Here is a 22897-nt window from a genome sequence, read left to right as displayed (position 1 = left end):
ATATATATATATATAATTCCTACAGAAACAAATAAAATGTATTCCTCAAAATTAGTACTCTTGAACAAGTAACGGTGGCTTCTAGTCTGTATTGTTTTTGAAAATTTAGTACAATTTCCCTATAAAGCCATATTATATGGCTAGATGGCTATTTATAAATTATTTCTTAAATATTTTTCTCTTCAGAATGTGTACCTGGCTAAGAGATCTCAACATTATAAAGGTGAAGTTTCCCCCTAAATTCATTTATAAATCACTCCCAATAAAAGCACCAAAGATTTCTCTTTATGGAGTTGCACAAGTTGACACCAAGTTGCAGGGGGAGGTGGGGAGAGGCATAAGCTTTTAAGAATATTCAGGGGGTGAAAAAAACATGGAAAAATCAAAGTTATAAGAGGAACTAATGCCACCAAACTACTATGCTGTCATTAGGTGCAGTTGAGTTAATTCCAACTCATTGTCTGTGATTGCATAATATCCACACACGTTGTAAGGAAGACCAATTAATACCACTATTATTCAAATGTATGGACTAACCACTTAAAGCCAGTGATGATGACATTGAAGAATTTTACTAGCTTTTTTATTCTGAAATTGATCAAATATGCAATCAGGCTGCAATAATAATAACTGGTAATTGGAATGTGAACATTAGAACAAAAAGCAAGGATCAGTAATTGGAAAATACAGTCTTGGTTATAGAAATTATGCTGGGGATCACATGATAGGATTTTGCAAGACCAATGACTTCTTCATTGCAAATACCTTTTTCAGCAACATAAGCGGGTACTATACACCTGTACCTAACCAAATGGAATACAAAGGAAACAAATTTACTACACCTGTAAGAAGAGACAATGGAGAATAATTGATGCAAGTGAATTATGGTATTGGAGAGAAATATGGAAAGTACCAGGGTCTTCCAGAAGAATAAACAAATCTGTCTTGGTAAAAGTACAGCCAGAATGTTACCGAGAAGTGAGAATGAGGTACTACTGTCTCTTGTACTTCTGCCATATTATCAAGAGGGATCAGTCACTGGAGAAGGAAATTGTGCTTGGTAAAGTGGAGGGTAAGCAAAACAAAAGAATCCCAGCAAGATGCACTGATACAGCAGTAGCAACAATGAGCTAAAACATAACAATCATGAGGATGGTGCAGACTGAACAGTGTTCTGTTGTACATACAGTTGCTATGAGTGGAATCCACTCAAAGACATCTAAAAACAAAAACAAAAAAATTGATTAAAAAAATCTATATTTAAAGAATGAAACCATACAAACTATCCAAGTACTAGAAGAAAATATCGGTGAATTCCATTAAAATCTGGGTGTAAAGAAAGATTATCTAACCATGTCTCCAAATACAGAAACAACAAAAGAAAGAAAACTAAGCAAAAATAAATAACATTTGCCTAGAATTTTTAAAAACTATACTCAACTTTTTTTTTTAATTACACATTAGTGGGACGGGATGACTGCAACATGTCATGGGTTGTTGTTGTTGTTGTAGTTGTTAGGTGCCGTCAAGTTGGTTCCGACTCATAGCAACCCTGTATAGAATTTACAAGGAGCAGCTAGTGAGCTTGAGCCATGGACCTTGCAGTTCAAACAGCTTTGCAGTGTGGTGCATTAACCCACATCACCACACCAGGACTCCATGTCATCGGTTAATATCCTTAAAATGTCTTTAAAATTGAAAGAGAATGGTGAGAAAAGAACAAAATTCCAATCAGAAAATGGGGAAATATATATACAAGTTTTTTGAACAATATAAAAATGGCCCTTGAAGAAGAAAAGATGCTTAAACTCATATATACTTAGAGAAAAACAAGTTAAAGTAACAGAATGGCAAATATTCAGAAGTCTGACAACAGATTCTGTCAATGAGGCAGTGAGGAAGCAGGCACTCTGAAGCATTTCTGGGGGGAAGGCAAACTGATATAATGCTTGTACAAGAGAATCTGACAATACAAGGGAGTTTAAAAAAATTCATAGAAAAATGGAATTAAAGGCTAACAGAATGTCTCCATGAACATACTGAAGCCTTCTCATATCTAACAAAACTACATACACATACATCTTTTTAATCTGGCAACTTCACTTCTACAATTTTCCCCAGTTATCTTCAGTAACATTATAAAAATGTATATGCACAAGGTTATTCACTGTAGTACTGTTTATAAAGTAAAACTTACAAAAGCTGAAATCGGTATAAAACAGACCTGTCAGAAGAAAAATTCAAATATTTGTCACTACAATGAGTGACAGAAAAGAGGTTAAAACTACAGTCTGTCAAAGGCGAAAAAAAAAAACAAAAAACTTCTAAGACCAAGAAAAACAATGTAGTTCCATTGAGTTCTGGCTCTCATAGGTTTTATAGTAATTATAAAAATGTTTAAAAAAAAAAACCTGAAACTTAAGTCTTCTATACGAGAACTGCCAAAATTTCAAGACGGATTCAGAAGAGGATGTAGAAGTAGGATATAACTGCTGATGTGCATGGATCTTGGCTAAAAGCGGAGAATACCAAAAAGATGTTTGCTTGAGATTCACTGACTATGCAGAGGCTTTAGACTGTGCAGAACATGGCAAACTCTGGATAACACTGTGAAAAACGTATATTCCAAAACACTTAATTGTGCTCCTGATGAACCTGTACATAGACCAAGAGATGGTTGTTCGAACAGAACAAGCGTTTAAAATGCAGAAAGGTTTGTGACAGGGCTATATTCTTTCATCTTATTTGTTCAATCTGTATATTGAACAAACAGGATGAGTAGCTGGATTATATGAAGAAAAGCATAACAGCAAGTTTGGAGAAATATTAATCAAGAACCTATGATATGCAGATAATACAACCTTGCTAGCTAGAAGCAAAAAGGACTTGAAATAATGATGAAGATTAAAAACCATAGCCTTCAGAATGGATTGTACCTCAAAGTAAAAAAAAAAAATTATCACGACTGAAACAATAAATATGGGGGGGATGGGGAACTGAAGTTGTCAAAGACTTCATTTTCCTTGGATCCACTATCAACTCCCATGGAAGCATTGGTCAAGAAATTAGATGACATATTGTATTAGGCAAATCTGTTGCTCTAGATTTGTTTAAAGTGTTCAAGAACAAAGCTATCAGTTTGAGGACTAAGGTGAACCGTACCTAACCCAAGCCATGATATTTTCAGTCACCTAATATTGAGTTCTGGTATGGCACTGTGGGTTAATGCACCAGACTGCAAAGTCGTTTGAACTGCAAGGTCGGCGGTTCAAGATCACCAGCAGCTCCTCAGAAACTCTATACATGTTCTCTATGAGTCAGAATCAACTCAACGGCACTTCACAACAACAATATGCACATGAAAATTGGACAATGAATAAGGAAAACCATATAAGAATCAATACATTTGAATTATGATATTGGAAAACATTAACATTACCATGGACTGCCAGAAGAATAAACAAATCTGTCTTGGAAGAAATACAGCCAGAATGGTCCTTAGAAGCCAGGATGGCATGACTTTGATTTTCAAATGTCAAACATGTTTATCAGGAGGCACCAGTCCCTGGAGAAGGACATCATGCTTGGTAAAGTAGAGGGTCAGCAAAAAAGTAAAAGATCCCCAAGAAGATGAATTGACACAGTGACTGCAGCAATGGGCTCAAACACACCAATTGTCCTTACATTTTGTTTTGTTGTGCGTAAGGTTGCTATGAGAACCAGCTGGACAGCACCTAACAAAAACAACAACTAGTCTTCCATACAGCTGAGATTGGCTGGATTAACTATGACATATCAACACAGTAGAGTACTATGCAGCTGGAAAAATAAATAAGACCTCTTCAGACTTATCATATGCAGTAATTCTAAAGATACAGATTTAGGTGTAAAGAACAAAATGTAAAAGAATATCCATTGAGACATACTGCCTAACAAAACCCAGAAAGAATAAATTAAAAAGTGATAAGAATAGTTATCTAAGGGGAATTAATAGGAGAAACACAATGGAAAAGAGAGGTGCTCATTTTCACAAGTATAACTTTTTATACTGTAAGGAGGTCTGGTTGCATAGTGGTTACGAATCGGGCTGTGAGCCTCAAGGTCGGCAGTTCAAAACTACCAGCTGTTCCGTGGTAGAAAGATGCAGCTTTCTGCTCCCGTAAAGATGTGCAGCCTCGGAAATCCTGTGCAGGGTCATTATGAGTCAGAACCGACTCACTCCACAGTACTTAACAACAACAATCTTTTTACACTGCATTCTTTTGACTTTTATAATCATGCCAAATGCTTAAGTACTCAAAAATTAAAATAAAAAAAACTTCTGCTGTTGTTGTTAAGTGCCATCAAGTCAGTTCTGACTCATAGGGACCCTATACGGGGTTTCTGAGCAGCAGCTGGCTGAGTTTGAACTGCTGACCCTGCAGTTCAAACCGACCTTGAGGTCCAGTGCATTACCCTGCAGTGCCACACCAGGACTCCCAACAAAGATTGGGAGAAAGAAACAGAATACAAGCCAAAACAAAGGAATAAAATAAATTTTAAATGAATAACATGACGATACTTAACAGTGAGGGGGGTGAAAAGAAACTAATCCAAGTGACTCATGCCCCACATGTCTTTCAATGTGTCCTACTATGGTGGCTTGCATGTTGTTGTGATGATGGAAGCTATGCCACTGGTGTTTCAAAGACAAGTAGAGTTCCCATGCTGGGCAGGTTTCATCACAGCTTACAAACTAAAAATAGCATTATAATAAGCACTAAACTGAGAAAGATGAGGCTTTCTGCTTAGAAAGCACTTAACAAAGATTTAGAGTCTCGGAAACCCTATACAGGGTCACTATGCATTGGAATTGATTCCAAGGCACTTAACAACAACCCTTAATTTGGAGTCTTGGTGTGGCACTGTTGAGAAGCACTGGACTGCTCTAACTACAAGGTCAGTGGTTCAAACCCACCAGCTATTCCTCGGAAACTCTATACAGGGTCTATAGCATTTAACAACAATCCTTAATTTTTCATTTCCTGTTGTCTTAAAGATGAATTTAACATTTGCCTTGTACTCTCTGTAAATAAGAAACATCCTATAACAGAAGAGAATTTGGAAAGACTCCTAGTTTTCTAATGGGGAGATGAGGCATATCAACAATCTTCCTCATATTAGGGAAGAGATACTTTTTATGTAATCTCTGCGAAGACTGGATGCTAGTTCTTTGCATTATCAAGACATGGTATAATGTGCAGTACATAGTGGGTACTCAGAAAATCTGTGTAAAATTTATACATGATTCTACGCTTTAAGAATTATGCTAATTGTATAACACCAGTTTTGAACTCTGATCATAGCAATTCAACAGAAGGCAATTCAATAGGAAGGCATGGGCCAAAACTAGAAACCAGTACTGAAACAGCTGTTAGCCGTGTTGAAACAGTTGTTAAAACGTGTCTCTGAAGTTCTTTTTCTGGGCCAAGCACATCCAGTAGGGGGCTTTTCTTTTAGTAGGTCAGGCCTTAGCTGACTCAACACAGACTCAAATTGCTCAGTGTGAAGAGCTGTCACTTGTGAAGAAGGCTGTGGATATGAATTCAGAGTACAGTAAGTCTCAAACATCCAATTTACAGGACAACCCTACTTGCTCTTTAATGTGATATAAATTTGCCTTCACTTTCAAACAACTGAACAAACCCCTACTAACAACAAATTCTCCATCACTATCACCTTCACTGCTGCATGTGCAGCTTTTAAATCTCAGGATAACAATTTTTGTTAAAGTAACCTGTTACTGTTTGAGAAGATTGATGGCATTTTTACTAGTATCCATCAACTCCTATTTGCTCCACATTTTGTCATGAACTGCCTGTTTCCATTTCGAATCTCTAACTCAAAGTTTGGAGTCCTGGTGTGGCACTGTGGGTTAATGCGCCATATTGCAAAACCGTTTGAACTACAAGCTCGGTGGTTCAAGCTTACCAGTCACTCCTTGGAAACCCTATGCAGGGTCGCTATGGGTCAGAACCAACTCGATGGTATTTAACAACAATAACAACTCAAAGTTTGGCCTCTCCACAGTCACTCAATCAAACTTAGAACTATCCTTAAACCAGATGTTGTTCTTGTTGTTATGAAGTGCCATCCAGTCAGTTCGGACCCACAGCAACCCTGTATAGGATTTCCAAGGAGCGAATGCTGAGCTTGAACCACCAACCTTGAAATTCAAACCAACTTTGCAGCCCAGTGCATTAACCCTAACCAGCAGCACCACACCAGGACTCCATTAAAGCAATTAAGACTGCTCTCTTCAAATGTTTATACTCTGAATTACTATCTGAGCTTCTAAGAATTCATCCCATGAAAGTTATTTGGGGAAATTTAAAGAGAACAGGAGTCAATCCAACATGGTTTAATCAGAGTATGTCAGTCATACAGTCATGTTTAAACCCTTTTTTATGAAAAAGATTAGCAAGCAGAAAAAAGGGCAGCTAAATTACTAACAAGACTGTATTTGTTATATACAGAAGGAAATATATCAAAATAATACAACCTCAGAAAAGTTTCAAAGTTTTATCTTTAAAATATACCCAGAATGTCTACTTCTCTCTCTGCATTGCTATCTATCTAGTCCCAGCCACCATCTTATTAAGATCTCCCACCTTGCTTGAATATTTACAAACTGGTCTGTTTCCACCTCTTCCTTATGTTAACTACACAACAGACAGTAATTCTGTTACAACATTAATCAGAAAGACAACTCCTCTGGTCAAAATCCTCCAATGAGCATGCAAAATCCTCTTATAGCATGCTAAATAAAAGGCAAAATCCAGCAGGTGTTACAACCCTACACAACCCCACCCTCTCTCCTGGCCTCTCTGACTTCATCTACTACTACTCTCCTTTTCAGTCCACACTCCATTACACAGTAGCCACTCTGGAATTCTTTTCCCCCCAAATAACTGCATCGCTCATTTCTTTCACATCTTTGCTCAAGTTCCATTTTCTCAATGAGATTTTTCCTAATCATATTTAAAAGAAATCTTTCCCCAAACTTTGGTGTACCTCATCACCCTGCCACTCTTTATTTCGGTAGTACTCATTACCATTTAACATTGTGTGTATTTCATTTATCTTTCCTTACTGTAATATACAAGGATGAGTTAAAATTATCCACACTCAAGCTATAGACTTTATTTTAATCAATTTTCATAAAAGATATATACATCATTTTTTACATAATCTCCTTACTTTTCAATACACTTTTGTCCATCTGTCAAACAAACTTTTGTACTCCCTTATTAAAAAAATGTTTTAGGCTGAACTATGAGCCACAATGTCTTCACATCTTCATCAGAGATGAACCTTTGTCCTTGAAGGGCTGAAGTCTGATGGAGCAAGATCAGGTCTATAGGGAGGATGCTTTAATACCTCAAAACCAAGTTTTTGTACAGTGTCGGCAGAAGTGCGCGGACATACATTGTCATGCAAGATCTCCATGTCCTCTGCGTTTCATCTGAAGTTTAGGCTTCAGCTCTTCAGTGAGCATCTGTTGATTGTTCAACCTTTTTCCAGATAGTGTTCTAATACGGATCATTAAGAATCCCAGAAAACGGTAAGCATCAATTTTCCGGTTGACGGTTGACTTCTGATCTTTTTCTTGGTTGGCAACTATGGATGTTTCCATTCCACACTCAGCTGTTTACTCTCAGACTGGTAGAGATGAATCCATGTCTCGTCATCAGTAACAATTCTTTTTTATTTATTTTATTTTTTTTTTTAAAGAAACTTTCACCTTCCTTCCAGTACAGGTTCAAACTCTGTTTGCAGATGTCCAAATGATTCTGTTTACGCTCTTACATGAATTGTTTCAGTACCCATCTCGCACAAATTTTTTTAAACCCAAGTACTCCGTGGATTATTTCATAGAAAGAGCTATGGCTGATCTGCAGATGATTTGCTACATAATCACTGTCACTCGTCTATTCAACAGAAACATTTCATGTGCATGCTCAATGGTGTCATCGGCTGTGGATATGCATTTTAATATAACCGTAGTGCAGATTATTTCTGACTCATCCTTTTGGGTCCAAGAGAACACAGCTTTTTGTCTCTCATGAACTCCTACATTCCCAGTACCCGTAACAATGCTTGTCATAGTAAGAACATAATAAACAGCTAATGGCTGAATAATAAAAATTAAACAAAGGGTAATTTTTATTAGTTCTTTGTGCTTCCCAGCAAGTAAAATTTTGTTGAAGGTAATTTAAAAATAGATGCAGCAGTATATCAACAGGGAATTGTCATAGTCAAGCAGGATTCACAAGAGGATGTGGAACAAGGAATATAATTGCTGGCATCAGACTGATCTGGGCAGAATGCAAGAGAGTACCAGAAAGATGTTGGCCTGTGTTTTATTGACTATGCAAAGGCATTCAACTGTGTGGATCATAACAAATTATAGCTAACACTCTAAGGAATGGGAATTCCAGAACACTTAATTATGCTTGTGTGGACCAAGAGGAAGCTTTGGAAGAGAACAAGGAGATATTGTGTGGGTTATAACCAGGAAAGTTGTAACCCTTCACTATTCTCAATCTATATGCTATACAAATAATCAGAGAGGCTGGACTGGAAGAAGACAAATGTGGATTGGAGGGAGACTCACTACACAACTTTGTTTGCTGAACATGAAGAGGACCTGAAGCACTTGCTGGTAGAGATCACACACTACAGCTTTCAGTATGGGTTACAACTCAACATAAAGAAAACAAAAACTCTGGCATCTGGAACAATAAGCAATACCATGATAAATGGAAGAAATATTGAAGTTGTCAAGGATTTTCTTTTACTAGGATCCACAATCAACACCCAGGAAAACAGCTGTGAAGATATCATACAATGTGCTGCACTGTTGCATAAAAATGCTCTTTAAAGTGTTAAAGATTCAAAAAATATCACTTTCAGGACTAAGGTGCACCTGAAACAAATCATGATGTTTTCAGTCACATAATATGCATGTGGAAGCCAGACAATGAATAAAGAAGACCAGAGAAGAATTGATACATTTGTGTTAATAGTGTTTGAGAAAAATATTTAAAGTACCATGGACGCCAGAAGAACAGACAAATCTGTGTTGGAAGTACAGCTAGAATGTGCCTTAGAAGCCAGAATGACGAGACTTCATGTCCTGTACTTTGAACATGTTATCAGGAGGGACCAGTCCTCGAAGACAAACATCATGTTTGGTAACAGAGGGTCAGTGAAAAAGAGGAAAACCCTCAGAGAGACGAATTCAATGACTACAGTGGGTTCAAACATAATAATTGTGAGAATGGAGCAGGACCGGGCAGTGTTTCATTGTTTTTGTACATATGGTCATTATAAGTAGGAACTGACTCCACAGCATCTAACAACACACACACATAAAGAAATAAAATGTCAGAAAAAAAGAATGGGCACCAATGAAGTGAGATGATGGCTGATGAGTTCGTTTCATTGTTTATAATTTAGTGTTTAAAATAGGAGTCCTGGTGTGGCACTGTGAGCTAATGCGTCAGACTGCAAAGTCGTTTGAACTGCAAGGTTGGTGGTTCAAACTCACCAGCTGCTCCTTGGAAACCCTATACAGGGTCGCTAGTGAGTCAGAATAGACTTGACAGCATGTAACAACAAGAACTGTTTAAAATGTTTGCAATGAAATGGTGGTATCATCATAAGCAAAATAAACAGTAAGCATTAATCAACATAAATAAAATCATCATTTTTACATTGAACATAATAAATGTCCATGGCATGAGTTATGTGACATATTCCCCCAACCCAAAAATAAAAAGACATTTTTTATGTGCCCTGAATTCCATTTACCAGCTTCCCTAACCTCAAATTGACTATTGTACCTTATCCGTTGCATACATTATTTTAGAAACTTTAAATTATTCACAGTTAATTAAACACGGCATAGTTTTAATTATTCCACAGCAGAAGTTCTCTTCCATTGGGAATGTATGTGCTAGTATTATATGCCAGGTTTGTGCTATCATTAGAACTTACTCTAAATTATTAATTACATGCTGTTTCAAATTCTTAGATCACTAAGTCATTACCCTCACTGTTTCCAGAAAACATGACACTGAAATGATAAAGCAATTTCAAATAACAAGAGTAAGAAAAGAAAAAAATTACCTTTTAGGGAAATATTAATGGTCTCGTTTTGTTTCATGCTTAACTTTCAAAGCCTATCATTAACATGACAAATAACTATATGTAAAAGACAGCATGGGTCAGTAGCCCTACAGCTGATCATTGATGGTAAGTGAAGAAAAGCTTGTGAGTAGGTATCATGGTAAACAAGGAAGGGAAATATACACATATAATTTCCAAGCAGTAGGGGAAAGTGAGATAAATAGATAGGATTCAGAAAAAACCACTGAATATTTTAGAAAGAAATAGCTTTCTAATCCACAGCATATAGTAAATTAAACTACAGACTGACAGATTTAAATACAAAATACAATGCCAAAACTGTAAGAGGAATGTATAATCTTGGGATGAAAACTATATATAGGAAAAGGAGTAAGTTCACGAAACTGAAATTTTCTTTCTAAACTTTATTTATGGCAAAAGTATTATAAACAAAACTGATGGTAAATGTCATACTATGGAAGTATTTGCAAAAAAAAAGTTTGCATTATTATACTTAACAGGTAAAAATAGTTTCTACAAATCCGTTTTTAAAAACAAATAAAGCCATCCATAGTAAAATGTAGTACCCCCAAGACCTTAGACACACTGCAAATCTGGGACTGAACTCCTTTTCGTGGCTCAACTTTCAATCAAAGGATTTGTTGTTGTTGCTGTTGTTAAGTGCTGTTGAGTCCTGTCTGACTCATAGAGACCCTGTATAGGGTTTCTGAGGAGAAGCTGGTGGGTTTGAATTGCCGACCCTGAAGCTCAAACTGACCCTGTGGTCCAGGGTATCATACTGGAAAGGCCTATATGGTCAACAATAATACCAGGGCGGTACACACTCCTTAGAACAATCAGCCATATGAGATCAAAAGGACAGCATTTGTCAGGGATAAAGCTCAGAAGGAAGAGAGGAAAAAAGGAATGAACACAGTAAACACACAGAGCAAGTGGGAAGAGTGATGATGTTATACTGTAGGGATTGCAATCAATGTCACAAAACAAATGTGTATGAATAGTTGAACAGAAAGCCAATTTGCTCTGTAAACTAATCACAATTTTAAGAAAAATAAAAAAATATAGAGAAAGGCTAAAGAGATAACTTATAAAACAAGAAATAGAAATGGTAAATAGATTCCATCTCACTAACAATCAATGACCTTTCAAAATAACAAAGAACACAAAATTAAGATATCCACTGTCAGACAGGACATAAGAAAAAGGAATGTCTCACACATGCTGTGCTGTTGCTGTTAAGTGCTGTGAGTCGGTTCAACTCATAGCCAGCCACCCAGTATAGGGTTTCCAAGGAGCAGCTGGTGAGCCTAAACAGCCGACCTTGTGGTTTAAACCAACCTTGCAGTCCAGCGCATTAACCTACAGCACAACGCCACACCAGTCTCATACTTACAGAAATGTAATTTGCTCTAGCCTCTAAACAGTGCAACTTAGCAACCCCAAGTGCATTATTCTTGTTCTGAGGAAAGAACCACAGAAGTACAAACATAAAAGATTTAGCTACACAAGGAGGAGAGTGATTAACTTTTCAGTCTGGGAGCAGAGGTCCCTGGGACCATCAAGTGAGAAGAGCAGTGAACAGGACCCTACCCAGAGAAGCAATGATGCTTGAGATGGAGGCAGAGACAATGATGTGGAGAGATGGAGCAGCTGGGGACTTTAGACACAGAGAGGGTGAGGGGCTGTGTGCTGACAACCGTTGGGGGGTGGAGGTGGGGGCAGGCAGGCTTGCAGGATATGCCCTTTGGTTGGTTGATGATGCATGGACTGGATTGTAATCATGGCAATGAAACAATATACAGTAGGATGAATGTAAAACTAATGTTCTCCCATGTAAACTATCACATAATTCACAAAACATTTAAAAAAAAAAAAAAAAGATTTAGCTACAATGATATCCAACTCAATACAGCTTAAAAAATCACGTCCAGCTGCTCTTCAAAAACCGTATAGCACTGAACAACAACCAAGTTCCACTAAGGATAAGCTCTGGACTGTGAACCACATGGTTGATGGTTCAGACTCACCAGCAGCTCCACAGTAAAAAAAATGAGATTTTGCTCCAGCAAAGATTTTCAGCCTCAGAAACCCTATACAGGATCACTATGAGTCCGAACCAACCTGACAGCACTGAGCAACAAAGTTCCATCAATAGAAAGCTGGTTATACAGCTATATAGATATCTATATTAATGATAAAGCAACATGATAGAATACTACCGCAGCTACAAAAAAAAAAAAGAAGTAAATTTTATATGCTGAGATGCAAAGGTGATTAATGTATTAATTTTTAAAGATACTAACTGAAAAATAAATTTGTATCATGGCTTCCTTTTTGTGTTTTCTTTTAAGAATAACTGGTAAGTAATTCTCTAGAAGTGAAGCCTGGCGTCAAAGGAAGCTTAACATCACCCTTTATAACTTTCAGTGATCAGTGTTGTCTTTTATTTTTTGAACTTTAAAACTTTTTCAATCATGACATAAAAGAATGATTTGCCAAGAGCTGGTGAAAGGAAATGAGGATAAGACTCTTCTGGTTCAGTAGTGAATAACTGCTATCAGGACTGATTTGTGAGTGTTGCAAATGTAATGGCAGATGTTTTGTAACAAAAGGAGTGGAGCGGTTGATCTTGCAGTCCAGGAGCAGAGGACCCTGTGACCATCAAGGAAGAAGAGCGAAGTGCGGGACCCTATCCAGAGAAGCAGTGACACCGGAGATGGAGGCAGAGACAGTGACGTGGAGAGATGGAGCGACTGGGGACCCTGGACTAGAGAGGGAAAGGAATTGTGTGCTGACAGTCAGGAGGGCAAGCTTGAAGGGTGTGCCCTTTGGTTGTTTAAATTGTTGTATATTTCCGAGTGCTTCAGTGTACATCCAAAAAAATCTGAGGGAATGGAAACAAATGTGTTGAATGATGATGCATGAAGGGGACTGCAATCAGTGCAATGAAAAGAAATATGATAAGATGAACGTAAAGCTGATGTTTTCCCATGTAAACTATCAACCAATTCACAAAAACTTTTAAAAAAAGAAAACTGATTTGCAAAAGTTTTTCCTTTTTTTGGTTTTTTTTTTTTAATTAAGCTGTCTTACATTTACTTTTAAATGCCCCAGAAAACAACAATGTTGGAGGAAGGGGAAAAGTTGAACTAAGAATATCGTAACTTTGAAAACTGTTGAAATGATTATCCTGATTTTTACATATGTCTGGAAATTTCCATAGTAGACGTTTGTAACTAACTGACTCTTACACTTACTGAGAGCCCAGAGCAATCCAGAGCTATCTTGGGGGAGGAGAACCATATCAGGCCCTCTTTAACCCCTCTGGTGTGGCACTGTGAGTTGGTGCACTAGACTGAAAAGTCATTTGAACGCAAGGCTGGCAGTTAAAGCTCACCAGCTGCTCCTTGGAAACCCTAAACAGGGTGACTATGCGTCAGAACCAACTCAACAGCACTTTAACAACAACAATGATCCCACAGTCAAACTTGGAGGTTCCATGGAACACTTAAAACATCACCACCAGAATCACATCCAGAACCTGCACAATGCATTAGATTTCTCCCTGACAAAAAGGCAGGAGAAAGACAGGCCCTAAAATAGCAACAAACACTGTTTCCGGATGGTGAGGTTACCAGCTGGTTTGTTTTGTTTTTGATAACTGTATTTTATAAAGAGAAAATAAAACTTTGCTTATTAATGTACATAGAACTTTACAGACTCCAGCACCAGAGTGCAACAAGATAATCAACAAGAGATGACAAATCCCCATGCTCAATAGAAAAGGTGGGTTTTTGTTTGTTTTGGTGGGAGGAGTAGAATGTGTTTTTTCCCCCTCTGAAGTATAGCATATATATAGAAATGTTGGGACTCTTCACAGGCTCACTATGAGTTGGAAATGACTTGATGGCACTTGACAACAAGTGCCTAGGGGTTAACACACAAAGTGGAAAATGAAAGCCGTAACCTGTGTGAGGTGGAAGTCTTCCGAGAGCAGCAAAAAAAGTGGTAAAACTGCAAGACCGGGAAAAACAAAGGCAGTCTCATGGAGTCTGGGCTCTCACAGGTTTCACTGTGCTATCACTAACACTGACACTGACATTCCTTTTGGCAAATTAATACTCTACATAGTTTGAACTCTTGATTATCTGACATAACAATCAACTGATTGCATATGGGTATCTGAACCAAATGAGATTTGATTCAGTGCAGCTTGTTCAGAGAGTCAGATAATTATAGTTTAACTGTTCTAGAAAATTGTACTTTAAAACGTAGAGAACTAATTCTACTTTAAACTGGTTCACATTTTTATTTTTCTAAAGCACATATGTATGTTGTTGCTAAGTGCAATCAAGTCAGTTCCAACTCACAGCGACACTGCATAGGATTTCCAGTGAGCACCTGGTGGGTTTGAACAGCCAACTTTGCAAGTCAGCATAGGTTTGGCTAATTTACACACACATATCCACTTGGACTGAGTTTGTGGATGTCTGGATTTTCGTTCACAGTTCTGCTTCACTCAGATCACTTCAGCTAAGAGATAGCTATGTCCTTAATACCACAACTAACTCTTTTAGAGCAGGGAACAAGTCTGCATTATTCACCTTTACATGCCCAACATCTGTATGAGCCCTGGTACATAGCAACTGCTCAGTAAACATTCATAGAATTAAATTTACACAAAGACCATTCAGGAGCTACACCAGCATTAAGATTCAGGAGGACTTGTTTTAACAAAAGGATTTTTTTTTCCCCTTTTTCTATAGCTATTTGGTAGGTTTTTCTTTTCAAATAAAAAAATTAAGACTAAACAAGCTAAACACTAAGCCGAAATTGTACATGTGTCCACAAATAAAAATAAGGTGGAAAAATCTAGAAATAGTGGCATTCTTTTACAGAAGACAGATAACCAGTTTTGGAATCAGGTAAAATCTTGGGCACAAATACAAACTCCATCACTTAAAAAAAAAAAAAAAGTTGTCTTCAAGCCCATGTTTTTCAGGGCAGAACTGGTTCCACTGGGTTTTCAAGCTGATTTTAGGAGGAACAGATTACCAGTCCTTTCTTCCAAGGTACTTCTGAGTAGTTTCAAACCATTAATTTTGGGTTAGCAGCCATGCATTTAACTGTTTGCACCCACCCAGGAATTCCACCACTAGCAGCTAGGTAAATATTAATGTGGGTCAAATCACACATATCACCTTTGAGACACAAAGGTGTCCACATCTGAAAAATAAAAATAACGCTTTCCTCAGGGTGGTCATAAGGAAATGTATGTGAAGCACCAAGTACAGTTTGTGGTGACAGGTTTTTGTTTTTGTTTTCAAGTACCTGATAACCTTTTCACAAATGGCAGAGACTAGAATGGCCTATTTCTTTGCTTTTCCACTCACTGAGTCCATGGCAACTTACGGTGACACTGTAAGACAGACCTGGACTGTTCCCTAGGGTTTCTTAGACTGTACCTCTTTAAGGAAGCAAAATCTTCACTTTTCCCCAGGGAGCACCTAGTGGGTTCAAACCACTGACCAAACTATTGGAGTTTCCTTAGGTAACAATGTTAAGAAAGAATTTTCTTTGTGACAGAACAAACATGTAACAAGAAAGAAAACAGCTATCCTTTGAAAGCCCCAAACCAAATTAAGTCACTTAACTTTTGCACTATATGAAGACTGGAGGTAGAGAGAAAGAATACTGGCATTAAAATAATATATAAACCAAGTGAGTGGAGAGGAAGGTAGTTTTCCATGTTCATTATTACATATTAACTTTCCAAAGACATGAAACAATGCTGAATAACGATGTGCCAGTACAATCAACTAAACACACATTTTATTTAATTATGTTGTATACCCTTAATTATGTACCAGGGAAAATAAAAACCTAGGTTTTAAAAAAAGAAATCCCCTACATATGTCTTAGAAACAAAACTGCTCCACTCACTGAAATAAGAGCCAATAAAGGCGAAAGCTCCAATTTTATCTCATATATGACTTTTACTGGGAAAGATGAGTCAAAGAAATGTTAAACACATCTAGCTTTCCATTTTCAACAAGGTAGGAACCAATACTTCCTCCCACTCATCCCCCACCTCCAAAGAGTTCATAATAGTCAATTACTAAAATAAATTGAATAATGTCTTCCATTGGTCAATTAATTTTAAGTGAATGAAATCAAGAGAATCAGCACTCCTAGACCATAATAAGAACTATAATTAAAATTCCTGCTTAAAATTTCAGATTGGGGGGTGGAGGGGTGGACCAGCCCATGAAACTTAGTAGCTCTAACATACAAATAAGCATTTTCAGAAAAACAAACACAAAGAAGTATACTATTACTATAATGCCAATGTCCATATGGCAACAAGGAGAGCACATGTAATAATGTCTGCCATTTCAAGAACATTTTGTTAGTCACATTGTATTCAGGAAGCGGCTTGTTCCAAGTTAAAGATTCATTATACTGAGTTTCCTTCAAACATCCATTATTGGACCCTAAGAGTTGTTAATCCATCTTTTCAAACAGAATCTATGACAACTCAGCCTTATACTGAATTCACTCTACAGGTATTTTATAGTGAGGTTCCAGTACTGTTTTCTAAATAAAGCAAATTTAATCAATAACCATGCCAATGCTACTCAGAATGCTTGCCAACAAATAAGTAAATAATTAAAATGCATGACCCCAAAATGAAGGAAAGTTTCCTCCTTCCTGGCTCTCCAGCTCCATTTAGAGATTGTAAACATGAATAGAAAGATAACCTTGAGAACAGTAAAGTCATCCATGCCATCAATAATAGCCTTCTACTCATCTCCTAACTATACACCATTTTCCTACAACAGAGCAGTCTCTACAGGATGCCAGGAATTTAATAATACTTTTTAAAGATAATATCAAACTGCCTAGAATACACTGAGTGAAGAAAACTGAGTATTGCTACTAAAACCATACTTAATTAAACACATGCTTTCTCTAAACAGAGTAGCCCAAATAAAAGTACAATGTTTTGTATTTTCTGCCTTGGCACTCCTAGAATCCATCCCAACAAGTTAGGGTTGTTCAGATGCACTCCTACTACCAGTTTTTCCTGAGCAACCCAGCCCCCCAGCCCCAGTCCCCAAAAGTTTTACTTTATCTGTGGAATTCTCTGCCGGCCTCGGCCTGGAAAAATTGGGAGAACCTGTAAATAGGTGTCAGATTTGACCTTTGGGAAGTGACCCAAACTGACTGTTACAGGTAGCATAAAGCTGTGATCTTTATAAACCTCAAGTTGAGACTTATACTATTTTTGAAGGGGAATGGGAGAAAGCAGGTCAAAAGGATGTTTCAAAATCAAAAAATTATCACTTTAATTCCCTCCTCAACAAATGGAAAATGTCAAGTTTGGGGGACACATGCACAACTAACTATTAAGCATGAGAATCATAAGCTCAAGGTCAGGAGTGGGTGTGGGGGTAGAAGGGATAAAAAGCAGGAGCAGATAAGGGGAGACAGGGCAGGGCCCAGTCAAAGATCCATTTTGCTGAGAGAGGCCCAAAGGCCCCTCTAGGTACTAACTCCTCCATGTGGGGCACCCAGGCTGGAGGAAAGCAGAGGGTTACACAGAACATTTAGCAGACTTAACATTGGATTAAACACACTACTGCAAGTTTCAACAAATGTTCATGGCATACGTAAAAAAACACATTTACAACAAGAAAGAAGAGAGGCACCTGGAGACATCTGACACTGGGCATGCTCTGCAGGCAACTCAGTGCGCACATGCTCTCTACCAGGTTGGCGCAGCCTAGCCACAAAGACCTTGGCACAGAACACTGCAGGATGACAAAAAGGAAGGAAGAGAAGAAGCAGTTAGAGGCCGCAACAAATCACCCCTTCACACAGGCAACTGGAAGGTTAGTTGGGGCAGGGAATATGCACCCTTGGCAGTCTGGAGTTCAGGGGTAGACCTAGTTATAATAGTTTACAGAAACCTTTGGAGAGGGGCCCACTTTCTGCCCTCTGGAAAGGAAGTTTCTGTGGCCAACACTAATTTCTCAGGATACAGTGGACAGAAACAAGAGGGAGAAAAGAGAATGTTTAAATGAAAACCCATTCAAGGGAACTGTGAAAGTTTGAGTGCAAAACAAGATTAGTGGTGAGACTGTGACTATCACATCATAAAAGCAATGATTTCTGGTCTCTTTCATTTAATCATAGACACCATTATTGTATATGAACCTACTATGTGCCAGGCACTTTACATATGTTTGCTACAGTGTAAGGAGCTCAGAAGGTAAGTGATTTTGCACAAGGACACATAGCAAATGAGGGTAGAGCCAGAATTCAAACCCCGATTAGTGTGCTACCAAAACTCACATTCTTTCCACAAGACTATGATGATGCCTCTGTTGTAAAAACCCCAATTACTCCAACTTTTATTATATGAGTACAGGTTTGTACTTCCCCAAAATAAAATTACAGGAAACCTGGAAACATAAGTTAAAATGAACAGGAAAGATGAATGATATAAGAGTGACAGATACAGGCAATGGAAGCGGATTAAAAACATATCTGGCTTTAAGTGTCATCCACACTTCTGCCTTCCCAAAGGAAAAAACTTTGAAATGGCATGCTTTCATTTAGGACTTTCTGTTAACAAAGCTCATCTGGCATGACTAAAAATTACAAGCTTATTTATTTCATTTACCCTTTCCCATTCCTCTTTTCAAAGTTTGCCAGTATTAAGGCAATTTTTCCAAAAGAAAAAAATGCTAATGAATATATATGTCATTGTTGTTAAGTACCACCGAGTCAATTCTGACCCATAATGACCCTGTATAAGGTTTCTGAGGAGCAGCTGGTGAGCTTGAAATGCCGACCTTGCTATTCAAACCAAATTTGCAGTCCAGAGCATAAACTCATAGTGCCACACCAGGACTGTGTGTGTGTGTATGTATATGTGTGTGTGTGTGTATATATATATATATATAGTACAAACAATATTTAAATGACCATTAATTATTTATGGTATTCAAAAAATACTTTTTCAGATCTAAGATCTTAAAGTCAATAATCTTGAAAAATTATTGAAAGTGAGTGTTTGAACTAAAAGAAAATACCAAAAAAAATTTTTTAAAAAACAAAAAACACTAAAATACTGAGGCTTAGACTTAAAAATTTCTTGTTCATTCTAATTATAATAAGTATAACCAAACATCCTCCTTTGCCAGAGACAGTCCTAGTTTGCATTTGTCCCAGCATAGCTTTCATTCTCAAAAGAGTTTTCTTTTGGTGGCTAAGTTCATTCCAACCGCAATGTTTAAAAAGACAAGCTTTGCTTAAAATCAGACAAACTTAAGTTACTATCCAACATCTGCCACTTACTATTGCATCTCACCTATAATGTAACTACAGTATTAATTACTTAGAAAAGGCATGTGAAGAATACATAACCAAAAGAACCAAACAAAAAAAATAAATTGAGCAGTTTTCTGATAACAAAGAGCATGTCATATATTTCCAGTCTGTCCTTTAACTCTGAAACTTATAGACAATACAAAAGTGTACCAAAACTACTCTGTGTTGGTTATGTGCCGTGGAGTCGGTTCCGACTCATATCGACCCTGTACAGAATTTCTGAGGCTGTAAATCTTTACGGGAGCAGAAAGCCTCATCTTTCTTCTGCGGAACAGCTGGTAGTTTCAAACTGCTGACCTTGCGGTTCACAACCTGATTCGTAACCACTATACTACCAGAGCGCCTTAAACTACTCTAGGCATACATATTTTGTTACCTCAATACATACAGAAAGAACCAAGCACAGAAAATGCTAAATAAATGTCTGTATAATATAATAAAAGTAACTGCCATTTATTGAGCTTCTGGTAAGTCGTGGCAACCCCATGAGTGTCAGAGGAGAGCCATGCTCTGGGTTTTCAATGGCTGCTGTCTTTGAGAAGCAGATTGACAGGACTTTCTTCCAAGGACCCACAGCAGATTCCAACCACCAAGTTTTCAGTCAGTTGAGGAGCATTTACCCTGAAACCCCTAATAACACTTGAAGATGGGTTTTATTCCCATTTTACAGATAGGATATCAAAAATCAGGCAATAAGAACTTGGTTTGTTAAAACAGCAACTTCTCCAAGTTGCAAGAAAACAAGGCTAATTGATAAGCAGACCTAGGGCCAGAAATTAGTCTTGTCTGACTCTAAATAAATTTACTTTCTTTCCACTATAGCAACTGTATTCAGAGATACTCCGGGTGTTGTTAATTGCCTGAGTCAGTTCCGACTCACAGCAACCCTGTATAGGGTTTCTAAGGAGCAGCTGGTGAGTTTGAACTACTGACCTTGTGGTTAGCATGCCAGTGTTGATCCTACAGAGCCATAACACGAGTCCAAAGATACTCGCATAAACTTATTAAAAGAATACTTATATCAGCAGGTATCAAGAGTGAATGCCCCCCCCCAAAAAAAAAAAAGCTAAAGAGGATAGAGAGAAACACTGTTAACTGATGATATATGGAGGGGATAATAATCAATGTAATGAAACAAGCTATATGAATGGTTGAATGTGAAACTGATGATGTGCCCTGTAAACTTTCACTCAATCCAAAATAAAAACATTTAATAAAAAAAAAAGAGTGAATGGACAGTGAAAAGCTCAGCCACATTGCATATTTTATTACATCTAATTTAAATAAACTCCCAACACCTTCATGGTTTATTTTAATATTTCCTTTTCTAAATCTTTGTAGTTATCCAAATCATAGGCTCATTCAGATCCCAGGAAAGAGTTTAAGGTTTACATCTATAACTAATACTAAATTAATATCAACGCTCACTTGCAAATCGGCTTTCATTTATTCAGGAAAAACCGGTTCCCTCTACAAGATATAATATATATATTTGCCTCTGAGAAGCCCTGGTATGATGTTGTAGGATAAGCACTGGACTGCTAACCACATGGTTGGTGGTTTAAGCTGACCAGTTGCTCCTCAGAAACCCTACACAGGGTCACTATGAGTCAGAAGCGACTCAACAGCCCTAACAAAAACAAAGGATAAAAGCCATACAGGCATCAAGTATTATACCCTGAGGAAATTCAGTTAATAACTTAGGATCTAAAACTTTCCTTTATAAAAGAATTTTTCACATTCAAGAAATTAAAGAATCAGTGTGAAAAACTGAAAATAACCTTAAAAACTATTCAGTTCGATCTCTACCTCTGAATTCAGAAGTAAAGCCCAAAGAAGAAAAATAATGATTTTTCCATTTTTTAACCATCTAATGAAATAATCAATGCTTTTTTTAAAATATGGAAAATAATTAACATAAATTTTTCTAATTAGTAATTTCACACTATTCATGCTACAAGCATTTAAATCTTGGTGTTGAACTTGTATAATAAGGAAAGGAGGCTTAAATTTATATTATGAGGGTTTGATTTCTAAGAATTTATCTTTACAATATCTATGAGGTAAATATTAAGGATCTGCTATGTACCAGCACTGTGCTAAACACAATGATATCACATTTTCACAATAATCCCATGTAATACATATTACTTTACCTTTCCCAGTTTCAGAAAACGAAATGCTGGCTCAAAGAGATAAAAGAATTCACTTAATTTACTTGTCCAAAGTTACAGCAGAAGTGCTGGCCTGGAACTAGAATTTCAGCCCTGGGCTGGGCAAAGAGCGTTTTTTTTGTGTGTGTGGCACTGTAGGATAAGCACTGGATTGCAAGGTCAGTTTGAACTTCAAGATCAGCAGTTCAAACTCACCAGCCGCTCCTTGGAAACCCTACACAGGGCTATTATGTTGGAAACAACTTGACAGCACTTTGCTACTACATACATAGCTTCAGACTAGCAAACAGGAAAAAGCACTGAATCCTGGACATGACTCCAGCAGGTGCATGACACAACTGCCAAAATCTACTAATCGGAAGTCTCAACTATCAGGTCTTTGCAGGGCCTTTCACTTTTAAGGCCAGTGCTGTTATCCATTTGGGAAGGATAAAGACCAAGCCCACAGACACCAAGTTGATTCTGACTCAAGGATTAGAACTGTCCTCTTTTTAACACAGAGTCCTGGTATGGTGCTGTAAGATAAGCACTGGACTACCTGAAAGGTCAGTGGTTCAAATGCACTAGCCACTCCTCAGAAACTCTATACAGGGTCACTTTGAGTCAGAACCAACTAGACAGCACATAACAACAGTGTTTCCTATCTTTAAGTATTGGAATTATTAAACTATGTCTGAATACCCACCCTGAAACCCATGGTTTCAAAAAAACTTACCAATTTTAACAAATTCTTATCAACCTATCTATTAAGCTATTAGAAATACACCCAAAGTCTCCTTCCTCTTGAGACTTCAGCCCTGAGCTCAAGAGAAACCCAGCAGGAGCACAATGGCGCTAGCTACTTAAGAGAAACCTTTTAGGGAAACAGAAAAACCCCAAGATATGCTTGTTACAATTTCACATGTACCAACCAGTATTCTCCTTTTGGATTACTCATAGTAAAGAGGAAGTTAGTTACATTGTTGTTGTTGTTAAGTGCTGTCAAGTTGATTCCGACCCATAGAGACCCTGTATAAGGTTTCCAAGGAGCAGCTAGTGAGCTTGAACCACCGACCTTGCAGTTCAAATAACTTTGCAGTCTGATGCATTAGCCCACAGCGCCATACCAGGCCTCTTATTCACATAGGGTG

The 22897-nt window shown here is 37.6% G+C and overlaps 1 protein-coding gene across 1 annotated transcript in view; it reads right to left on the bottom strand.

Moving 5' to 3' along the window:
• The window catches only part of FBXW11 (F-box and WD repeat domain containing 11), a 99067-nt gene extending 81065 nt beyond the window's left edge, over window positions 1-18002 (bottom strand). The window contains exon 1 of the mRNA XM_006864813.1: window positions 17907-18002. Within this exon, the coding sequence (XP_006864875.1) occupies window positions 17907-17957 (51 nt within the window). The 5' untranslated portion in view covers window positions 17958-18002. The remainder of the gene's footprint in view (window positions 1-17906) is intronic.
• Window positions 18003-22897: the final 4895 nt, after the last annotated feature.

This window comes from Chrysochloris asiatica, unplaced genomic scaffold (assembly GCF_000296735.1).
Source record: "Chrysochloris asiatica unplaced genomic scaffold, ChrAsi1.0 scaffold00071, whole genome shotgun sequence".
In the NCBI taxonomy this organism is placed as follows: domain Eukaryota; kingdom Metazoa; phylum Chordata; class Mammalia; order Afrosoricida; family Chrysochloridae; genus Chrysochloris; species Chrysochloris asiatica.
The sequence above is the reverse complement of the archived record's forward strand: the minus strand, read 5'-3'. Positions and strand labels throughout refer to the sequence as shown.